The sequence below is a fragment of the Xiphophorus couchianus genome, chromosome 20 (assembly GCF_001444195.1).
Source record: "Xiphophorus couchianus chromosome 20, X_couchianus-1.0, whole genome shotgun sequence".
In the NCBI taxonomy this organism is placed as follows: domain Eukaryota; kingdom Metazoa; phylum Chordata; class Actinopteri; order Cyprinodontiformes; family Poeciliidae; genus Xiphophorus; species Xiphophorus couchianus.
The window spans coordinates 27,048,984-27,059,689 of NC_040247.1; the positions used below are offsets into that span (position 1 = coordinate 27,048,984).

At 41.7% G+C, this 10,706-nt stretch overlaps 2 protein-coding genes across 5 annotated transcripts; one reads left to right on the top strand and one right to left on the bottom strand.

Annotated features, from left to right (window-relative positions):
- Nucleotides 1-710: 710 nt before the first annotated feature.
- zbtb49 (zinc finger and BTB domain containing 49) lies at nt 711-7,061 on the bottom strand. 4 transcript variants are annotated; one of them, XM_028002935.1, is made up of 8 exons: nt 6,537-6,624; nt 6,234-6,405; nt 4,196-5,313; nt 4,065-4,111; nt 3,902-3,975; nt 2,914-2,996; nt 2,662-2,823; nt 711-1,915 (listed from the first exon to the last, which is right to left on the bottom strand). In XM_028002935.1, the coding sequence occupies exons 1-8, from the start codon at nt 6,583-6,585 to the stop codon at nt 1,194-1,196; spliced, it is 2,427 nt and encodes an 808-aa protein (XP_027858736.1). In that variant the 5' UTR covers nt 6,586-6,624; the 3' UTR covers nt 711-1,193. The 4 variants fall into 4 exon arrangements, with proteins under 4 accessions (XP_027858736.1, XP_027858735.1, XP_027858737.1 ...); XM_028002934.1 differs by having other exon boundaries at nt 4,196-5,337; XM_028002936.1 differs by lacking the exon at nt 6,537-6,624 and adding an exon at nt 6,763-7,061 and having other exon boundaries at nt 714-1,915; nt 4,196-5,337.
- Nucleotides 7,062-7,212: 151 nt separating this feature from the next.
- On the top strand, nt 7,213-10,348 carry lyar (Ly1 antibody reactive homolog (mouse)). The gene is made up of 9 exons (XM_028002938.1): nt 7,213-7,429; nt 7,517-7,717; nt 8,224-8,338; nt 8,428-8,535; nt 8,673-8,753; nt 9,171-9,492; nt 9,618-9,668; nt 9,875-9,960; nt 10,093-10,348. Exons 2-9 carry the CDS (start codon nt 7,596-7,598, stop codon nt 10,228-10,230), a joined length of 1,023 nt encoding a protein of 340 aa, XP_027858739.1. The 5' UTR covers nt 7,213-7,429; nt 7,517-7,595; the 3' UTR covers nt 10,231-10,348.
- The last annotated feature ends 358 nt before the right edge of the window (nt 10,349-10,706 follow it).

Consider the following 10,706-nt stretch of genomic DNA (forward strand, 5'->3'; position numbering starts at 1 on the left):
AATTGCAAAAGACCACCGCAGTTTTTAAAATGTATTATTGCGTATTATTATTGTATGCATGATCTATAGAATCCATGGAGCTAATGTGTTGGTTTGAGATTTCCATTCACTCAGAAGGAAGAGCACTATTATAACAGAAAAAACCCCATAATTAATTATAAAAACAAGAATTGACTAATAGTTTATTTTTATCGTGATTTTTTTTTTTTTGGATAATTCACACAGGATCAAAATTACAGGTTGAAATATATATATGCACCCCCTCTCACCACCCAACTAATAGTTGGAGAAATGTTCCTTAGCATGTCAGAGATAGATCACAGACTCTTTGTTGCCAAAGAGCTAATTCTAATTCTAGGTGGGTATTTGACAACCTATCTTGGTAGAACTCATTTAAATTGCTTTGTACAAAAATATATATATAAAAAAAATAATTCCAGTGTGGTTCACCCATTTTCAATCGCGGTGTAGTCAGATTCTTTCCAGAAATGTATCCAATCCAAAGCCAGTTTTGATGCGTTCAGCATGAAATTGCCCAAAAATGCCTTGACATGCTAAAACATTAAAAGTTCACTCTACATATACAATGATCGCGAGTATGTATTGTTGGGTCTGATCAACGTGTTTCCAAGCCAGATAACCTGATGAAGGAGATTCATACAGTCACAAAGATTTTCATTTGAAATCGACGAGAAAATAGTGCAGAGAAGTGCTCTTATTAAAAACAGCTGGTTTATTGTTACCTGATATTCAATATCGCATGAAAATACATCTGTCTTGAGCAATGATTTAAAAGTGCACTGCTGCATGTAAAAGATAAACCATTTTGCTTCATTACAGGCTTTTCATGCCAATATAACAGTAATTCATTTTCTAGTAAACAATTAAAGGTTCAGTGTGGCACATCTTAGTAAATAGTGGGCGTCCCGTTGAGCAGTCATCAGCTACACATCTGCCGTTTCATCATTCAGACTGAGTTGTTACCACAGAAACAACACCCATGTATTTAAAGAGCTCTCAGAAGTTTAGGATTTTTTTGGGGTTTGTTTCTCAGTTCATTGACTTGTAGTAACTCTGATGGAAATTTTCTCTGAGATAAAAGCAACTGTTCACATGATGAAGTCAACCTTAAAGAACGGAGCAACTTGTAAGTGTGGCTAAGCTGCTCCTGTGCTGAAGCACGACGCAACAGTTTACTGCTCCATGTCGTTATCGTTCTCATTCTGCAGCGTCTTCATCGCCAGGCCCCACAGAGTCACACTGGAGATAAACTGGCCTTCGCTCGACCTGTGGGGCCTGCCGGACCCCGTGAAGGAACCGCAGGGATTGTCTGACGGAGCCAGGTAGGGTCTGCCAGCGGGGTCTCTGTCCAGACACGTGTTGCCGTTCTCCACGTACGGACCGTACACGGCTTCCTGAGTGGGTTTGTTCAGCTTCAGGCGGTCGGCGGGCAGCAGAGCGACGCTTCTCTCCTGGTGGCCGGGCGAAAGGAGGTGATGGGGAACCAGGGAGCGCAGCTCTGGAAGGGAGGTCAGTGCGGGGTTAAGGTGCATGCTGGGTCCTGGAGTCTCTATGGGTTGTATTGCTTGTGTGGGCGGAGGACTGCACGATGAGGGTTTCCCTAAATCTGTGTCAGGCACGACGGCAGAAAACTGCCGGTCGGTTGCAGCAGCTGATGGTTTACTCCGGCGGAGTGATTTAGTAAACGAGGCCGATCCATTCGAATTTTGAGTCTGCTCAGAGCTGGCTGCGGTCGGGCTGGGGACAGACGGACCCTTGCAGTGCATGTTGCTGTGCCTCCTCAGCATGGCGGAGCGGGTGAAGCTCTTTCCGCAGGTGTTGCAGATGTAAGGCTTCTCACCAGTGTGTGATCGTATGTGACGCTGAAGGTCTCCTGAGTCAATGAAGCGCTTTCCTGGATGAAGGAAAACACCGTAGATATAAAAGACCGCTTGGATTTCACATTAAGCCGCTAGTTTTAGTGGGATTCGTCATCCCGGGGGAGCTGAGGTTCGATAAAACGGACAAACGGAGAGAGAAAGGAAGAACTTCAATGGTTGCAGTGAGAAGTAAAAACCGTTTCTATCCAACAGAACTAAATACACTGTAATCAGTTTGAAAACTGAACTTTCATCTCTACCACCTTAACCGCTTTTTAAGTCTACTTATGAACACATTTTTAGCTTATTATTTTATTTAAACTAAAGGGAATCTAGTCTGACTTCTGCAGCTGGGATTTCATAAGAGAAAAGTAACATTTTCAAGGTATATACTTAGACTAGTAGACATGTATGAATACTTCTCAATACTTTGAAATGACATGTAGGATCTCTGTTCCTACACCCTGTCTGGATAAATGGATGGGTTTGTGGTTGTGTGTTTATTGCATCACAATGATATGAACGAGAAACAAATTACAGGCAGCGAACGTTATCGTTTGAAGCTCCTCCTGACTGATTTATTTATCATATTTATCATGACCACTATCTTAGACTTTACGTAATGATCATATAGTGACAGGTAACAAAAACTAATTATTATATGCTCTACAAATATGCATTCGGTTACTCAGACACAAAGGAAATTCATGTAATTGTGAAAAAAAAAAGCCAGAAAACAACCACTCTGTATCTAATCTCTTGGTAAAAGGTAATTCCTTACCACAAGTGGCACAGATGTGGGATTTTTCTCCAGTATGGCGGGCCTTGTGCTTCAGCAGCTTCCTGTGTGTGTTGAAGGACTTTCCACATTGATCGCAGGTGAATGTCCTGTCTGCTGCATGAGTCCTCTTGTGCTCCTTGAGATTACTCAAATTGGTGAATCCTAAGCAAGAGACACAAGTTCAGTTCAGCCTGCGAAGAAACATGTGAGCGACAAAAACGTGTTTGTTTACGCCGAGAGATGTAACGTTACCTCTGCCGCATATGTCACACAGATGCGGTTTCTCTCCTGTGTGAACCACTTTGTGACGCTGGACGTCCCCCGATGCAGTAAAGCTGGCAAACAATGATTTCGGCTAACATTAAAATCTGTTATTTAGCTTAAAGCTGCGTACAATCCCAAACTGTACACCAATTTGTACAGACGGACACATTTGACAGCACCCATCTTTTAGATGTGCAAAATGCCTTATCAATTTGGTTTTTCTTGCAGTGGCTTCATCTCACTATAAAAATTGTATAAAAATTTAATTTGAGCACATTTAGTTAGTGAGGACAAGTACAAAATTAAGTATTAGTTATTTACCATGCTTACTATGCACAGTGGGAAAAACATATGGATCAGAAGGAAATTCATCGCTGTCATGTCATTTTTTTTTATACCCCCAAGAAGCAAAAGTCATGGATTGCCAATCCCCAGAAAATGTGATCAACATTAAAAAATATAAATAAATAATACTTTAGGTGCACATATTTTAAAGGGTTTGTTAATGGTGCCAACATTTGAGCTACTGGGTATTAAACAAAAAAAAGAAGTAATTCTCAAAATTGAATTTTTTTCTTAAAAAAATTAAAGGTCGGATTTTTAAAAAAAATGATATTTTGGTATTGTGATTAAAAAAATTACTGCTACATAAATCTACCTGGAGTGCCAAGAAATCTTTTAGTGACAGGTGTCACTGCGTTTTGATAGTATACCGATCATTATTGCATAGCCATAAATTCCAAATTCAGGAGCTATATATATATATGTGTGTGCTCTAAAAACATTTATTGTGCCCAACTCTGGACATTATGAAAAAACCCCCAAAAAACAAAGAAAGCCAAGTTAAATCTAATATAAATAAAAAACTCAATTGTTATTTTTGGGACCATGTAAATTAACAAGCTTCTAAAATCGACACATTAAAGTGAAAAGGAGAATTATTAAATGAGCTGATCTAGAAACTAACTTGTACTACCTTTTACCACACAGCTCGCATATGTACGGCTTCTCTCCGGAATGTCGCCGCAAATGGGTCTGCAGGTTGCCTGCCTGTAAGATAAAATCCCCTCGGTGTCTCTTTACGACCCAACTATTTAAGAACAAAGGTGAAATATGAGACTATGTGGCGGAGAGGATACCTGAGAAAAGTTTTTGCCGCAGACGTTGCACTGGAACGGCTTCTCACCTGGAAGCAGAAAATTTCAGTTTGTGTCTGAAACAGTCCGATGAATTGTTAAAGATGAAGTACGTTAGTGCAGACATGTAATACCGGTGTGAGAGCGCTTGTGCAGCTCCAGGTTGCTCGGATGTTTGAAGATCTTCCCACACAACTGGCAGCAGTACTGCTTGTGCCCCGCTTGGTGAGGAGGCTCCGACTGAGGCTTCAGATTTTGCTCCTCTTTGTTTCCGGGTGGGGGACTAGGAAGCTGCGTGTCTGCTGCCTCAGAACACTCCTCTCTTCCTAAAGGGCTGCTGCCGATGGGAGCCTCTGGAGCTTCATCCGGAGCTTCATCCGGAGCCTCAGCGTGGGCAACGGGCCCCCCTCGAAGGCTCTCTTTGGGACAGCTGAGGACGGGCTCGGCGACCGACTCGGCGCACATCTCCTCTAAGGCTTTCTGAGACCGGAGGTAATTGTATTTCTTCAGGTAAACGGTCTTCTTGGGACGCACGGGCTTGTTGATTGCGGAGTCGGTCGGGTCGCAGGCGGGGGTGTTTAAATTATTCAAAGGGGTCAAAGAAGAGACGCCATTTTTTTCTGCTGTTACAGATGTGCAAGGAGGGCTGGGCTGGACCGTGTTTCCTAAAATCACAGGAGCGCTATTGCCACCCTGAGTCATTCCGAGCTGACATTGCTGCTCTTCCACCAATACCAGAGGCCCTTGATTTGAGGATGCGCTGTTTGTCTGAAGTGCACTTTGTTTGAAGTACTGCTTACTGTAGAAATTACGGAGTTTGTAACCGTGAATGAGCTGCTTTTCTGCAGGCGCCTGGGAGCCGCTCTGTACGTCACACGTCGAGCTGCTGTGAGACCCCGTCCCCGGCATCCTCCTCGTGTGATCCATGTCACCGTAATAGCCCGACCTCTGGGGGTCAGGCGGGCAGTGGAGGTCAACATCATGTGGCAGGTTACTCCCCAAAAGGCAGTCGTGCTCTGAGCTCAGCATGCCTGGGAGGGCAAACGAAGGCATCTCTACGGGAGGCGGGCAGGGTTTGAGGAAAGCGTTGCACATGCTCTGCACATTCGGGACCTGCAGACTCTGAGCAATGTCCAGGAGAGCTTGCACGTTGTCCTGATTAATGTCGATATGGGAGGTGTACATGTAGTCCAGCATTTGGCCGATGCCGCCGACATCCTGGGTCACCAGGTTGAACACGTCGTTCTTCTGACTGGGAGAGTTTTGGAACAAAGACCTGAAAAGATCAATCCAGAGCTCAAGTAACATGTACAGGATTATCTCAGGAAATTAGAATACCATCGAACTGTTTATTTATTGCTGTAATTTCATTGAAATGTGATATATATTAATAGATTTTATTTTGGTTGATTATGGCTTTGAGATATTGACAACCAAACTTTCCCAAAAAATTTTTAATTTGAAGACCAATAAAAAAAGATTCTTACGAAATCATAAAAATGATTCAGTCCCTTGTAAACTTACCTTCGTTGAGCCTAGAAGTTTAATTCGGCTAGAAAATGCAACAGATATCTCAACATACTAAATCAATGTAAATGGTTAATTTTTGGGGGGCGAGGGATTTCTGTTTCTCTTTATATTTTAATAAAGAATGAAAAAGGCAAAAGTTATTGAAGAATATTCTCAACAATCAATAGAAAAAAAAAAAACAACCTTTGTACGTACAACAACCAAACCCTTTTTGTAACTGTTGACCATCGTTTTGTCTGTTTCTATTGGCATTGCGATGATTTATTTTCAGTGATGAGCTCTCCGGTTGGAAGGCCTCTTTGCCGTCACCCTAATCTTTTGTTCACTTTACAGCTTCTCTATTAGATTGAAGAAATGTAGGCAGTGTGTAGAGGTTGTGAAATCTAATTGTACACGTTTTCTTAGCTATAATTATATATAAATGAACAATAATAAACATTTAAAATAACTCTTGTATTAAAAAAAAAATCTTACCATGATTCTATATCATGTCTGAATTTCAAGTTAAATGGAATTACTAAAATAAATGAACTTTTTGATGATTTGGTTGAGTTGCACCTGTACTCATTTGGTTGCTGTTTTTTTTTTTAAACATCTCACTGAAATTGAACACAAATTGAATAAATAAAGACATCAAGGCACCTGAAATAGGAACTGAAAGCAGCCAGGACATTTTTGTGGGCCTTGAAGCAGACACCTTTCACCACCAGCATGCAGTCACAGAGAAGCCCTTGAATCCTCTGCTCCTGGAGCTGCTGGAGGAGATAGGAGCTGTGGCCGGACAGGGCGTCCATGGTCAAAGCAGCTGCTGCAACTACTCCACAAAAACAAAACACAAGAGTCACGAGTCAAGAACAACTGCTGGATACACAGACCTCTTCTTGTGCATCTCAGGCTGACTAGTAACCTAACAGCACTTTCAAAAATCATAATGTACATCTATACCGTTCAACAACAGCGCGGAATACGGAGTCTGAGCTACGAGACCACCCATGCAAAAATTGGACGGAACAGTCGAGGTGGCGTCGAGGCCATAGAAGGTGACGTAAGCCTACATCGCGCAACACTTTGCGAAAATGTAGAGATTCAACAAAGAGATATTCCCCATTGTCAATCGTTTGGTAAAAGCAGATCTTAAATTAGTCCAAACTGTAAGAAAAATATTCCCCACCTTTTATTGGGATGATCGGTCACTTTACTACAGCATAAACACTGCGTCACTTCCTGGTACATCACGCATTTTGAACTATCGAAACATGGCTCAAACAGTGGCAGTTTTCTTACAAAACTTGAAAATTGTACGCTTAAACTTTAACCGTGGAGCATGTTTTAAAAACCTTCATAAAACTACGGAAGATTTTTCCAGTCACAAGCCCAAACGCTATAGATGCTTTCCTTGCCCCTTAGAAACGATACGTCAGCTCTTCTGCCATATTGCGTGTGGCACGTCCCATCGCTCAAGTGCGGAAGTAGCATTGAAAACAGTTTTCCAAATAAAATAATTCAAAAGTTTACATCCAGGCAAAGAATAAAAGGGGGCAATTGATAAAAAAAGAAGAAAAAGAAATTGAAGGTGTTCCGATTCTTGGCACTGTTGACCTAAAGCCACTCACAACATGGCGGTAGCATTGACGGACGATTCTCCAGTGTCCAGTTGAGCCAGGAACTCTGTTTTTCTGAGATGCGTTTAACGTCGGAACGCTAACCTTGTAGTTCTTAAGTCACGTGTGTTTTGAAAAGTTGATAGGAAAGGAACGTGTGCTTCGCGTGGTTTTCACCGAAGCTTAAGCCGAAAGTTTACTGATATCCGTCGCTACGTGCAGCCGTTGTTTTTAACGGTAAACGACATTAGCTTAACCGAGCAAACGGCCAGCCTGGTCCTATTTAAGCGTGTAAGTTTAATCGGTTTTGGTTGGTTTTACCAGGGTGCTATTAATTTATCCCGCACGTTGGCTGCCTGAGAAGAGTCCACGGCAAAGAAGACACGAAGAGAAGCTTATCATTATGGTGTTCTTCACCTGCAACGCATGTGGCGAATCCTTGAAAAAAGCCCAAGTCGATAAACATGTAATGAAGTGCCGTGGGTGCCAAGTTCTGTCCTGTATCGACTGCGGAAAAGACTTTTGGTAATAACTGTTTTCTTTTACCAGCTGGGTTTTTTTTTAGATGCAGTATTGTGCATACAGTAAATGTGCTTCATTTTAAACAATTCCAATGACACTGGCCATATGCTTCATGTCATTATCATGGAGGAACCTCTCCCATATCCCAAACCAGATCCTATCCAGGATTGCCCTCCATTTAGCTCATCTTCCTATCAACTCTAACCAGCTTCTGTGTCCCCACTAAAAAAAACCAAAACAAAACAAAAAAACACAATATTAAGTGTAATGCTGCCAATGCAGTGTTCTTGATATTTACACAATTTTGTGTCAGAGCACCTTATTCCTTTCATGTTTTGTGACGAGTCGTGCAATTCTAACACATAAAATCATAGTAAAATACATTATAATTAGTGGCTGGAACAGGACATTGCAGAATGTGAAAAGAATTCCAGGTGTTTGAAACGTTTTTTTGCAAGGCACATCACCACATTTAAGATGGTGTCTCATCTTGGTCGTGTCACACGTAGGGGCGAGGACTACAAAAACCACACTAAATGTATCAGCGAGGATCAGAAATACGGTGGAAAAGGTTACGAGGCCAAGGCGAATAAAGGAGACGTGAAACAGAAGCAGTGGTTACAGGTGAGCAGCCCTCATTGAACATTAGCATATGCGTGAGTAAGGAGGGTTGCTTCTCTTAATGCTCGTCTTGTTGTGCTTTTGTCATGCAGAGAATCAATGAAGCCATGAACAAACCCGGGGTCAGCGCTAAGCTGAGGGATGTGCTCTACCAAGTTAGCGGTTATGAAAATGTGCCGAGGAAAAAGGCAAAGTTTCAGGTTGGTATTACGTACAACATTAAAATCTTTCATTTTGTTTAAAGTGCTTTAAATGACGGAAGAAAGCTAAGGGTGAATGAATGCCTTGAGACCACATGATCAGTGATACATTAATTTTTTTCTCTCTCTCTCTTCAGAACTGGATGAGAAGCAGTTTAAAAATATCAAACACTGGGCTACAGGAGGAGGTGTGGGACATAATTGCTGCTGCAGACAGTGTAAGTTATTTTAGCTTGTTTTATCAAGATAACCATCATGCGCTTGGACGTCCCACATTTTTTTGTGCTTTGGACCTTTTGATCAGTTAGAAGCAAACATGTCTTTTTTGTATAAAAGATGTCTGAAGGCTTAGATTTCAGTATATTTATAAGTTGTATTTAAATATTCTGATAAGGGCCTACAAAAGCACTTTATTGCTTTACTTAATGTGTTAATGTTACTTGAGCCCTAGTGTTGCTGGTATTGCTATTTTAATAATTATATGTTACAACGAGAAATGAAGCCTTGCGCTCTGTAGCGCTGGCCTTTTATATGCACACCTAGATTAATTTATATGTCTGCTTGTTTAATAATGGATGTAAAAAAATAAAAAAATGTTTAAAAATGTACTTAATTTTTTATCACCCATCTATAAGTCTCCTCCGGCCACACAAATGACCAAAGAACCTGCCGACATGGAGGCTGACATCCGAGTGGACACCAACGGAACTGAGCACCAAGAAGACCAGTCGAACACTGAGGAGGAGAAGAAGAAGAAGAAGCTGAACAAACGGGAGCGCAAAGAGGCCCGTCAGCAAAAGAATGGAAAAGCTCCCAAGAGAGATGAAAAAAGAACTGCAGAAGAACCAGAGAAAGGCCAGACAGGCAAACAGAAAAAGAAGGATAGAAAGAGAAAACACAAAGGAGATGAAGACCAGACTGAGAACGGCGCTGAAGAAGTTTCCAAGAAAATAAAGAGTAAATAACATTTTATTCCTTTAAATTTAAATAGTGTGCTCTCAAAGCATGCTTGTCGTAATTATGTTAAGTTGTTTGTACGTATATTTGCTTCAGATTTTATATTAAATATTGTTCTTTTGCAGTTGATGACACTGCAGAGTCAGAGGAAACTGAAGATCAAGCCATGTCTCAGGGTAACACGGCCTTAGATTCACTTAAAGTTCTGGCACATTTTGGCATCACACTTTAATGAATATGTGTGTGGCTTGTTAATTACGTCGCCAAAGAAATAAGAAAATATTTTGTATTAAGATTCCAGCAGAGGTCAGTGTCGGCTCTTTGTTTTCCCTGAGGAAATGACCCTCACCAAACCTAACTATGTTTCCGATCACCCACACAGGCAAATTCAACTGGAAGGGAAACATCAAGGCAGTGCTGAGAGAGTCGCCTGACCAGGAGCTGTCAGTGAAAAGACTCAGAAAGAAGGTGAGAAAGAAAGCTGTCTGCATGACACACGTATTCAACTTGACATCTGTCCTCTACCCTGAATGTGGCCATCTTTAAATACAAATCATAACTTAACATTGGGTAAGGAGTCTATTTTTCTGTCCTTTGCAGGTTTTGGCAGCCTACTACTCTTTCGCTGGTGACAGAAATTTCAAAACGGAAGATGAGCTGTTGGCACTTTTCAACAAAAAGGTCACCAAAAACCCCAAGTTTAGAGTTTTAAAAGACAGAGTGAAGCTTTTGAAGTAGACTCCTCCTTTAACAGCATGTTCTCCATGGATTTAAATGAACGTTATTATCGCTGTTCTCCTTGGTGGCTTTTTATACAAATGAACAATTTCGAAGATTAAATGGTTTTACGCAGTGAGCCTGGTCGTTGTAATCAATACACGCACGCTTGGAACACGCCAGTTCTGTTTAATGTATAAAATGACGGTTGCAACGGAAGGCTGCTAATGGCACCTTATCTGTGGGATTGGATGTTGCCGTGGGGAGGGGGGACAGGGTTAGAGACGCAGGGAGAGGTGCGCCTGAGCTGAATCCGACTCTCACACGGGACGAAGCTAATGCACATTCCTCCGCACTGCGAACGGGGTTCACTTGGCCGGAGACACAGAAGCTCCATAGAAGCAAGACGCTTGGTGTCAGCCTCAGGTGAAGTTTTAATGCTTTCTGATTTTCCACGACTAGAATAAGCAGAAAAAGAAGGACACACACACACACTT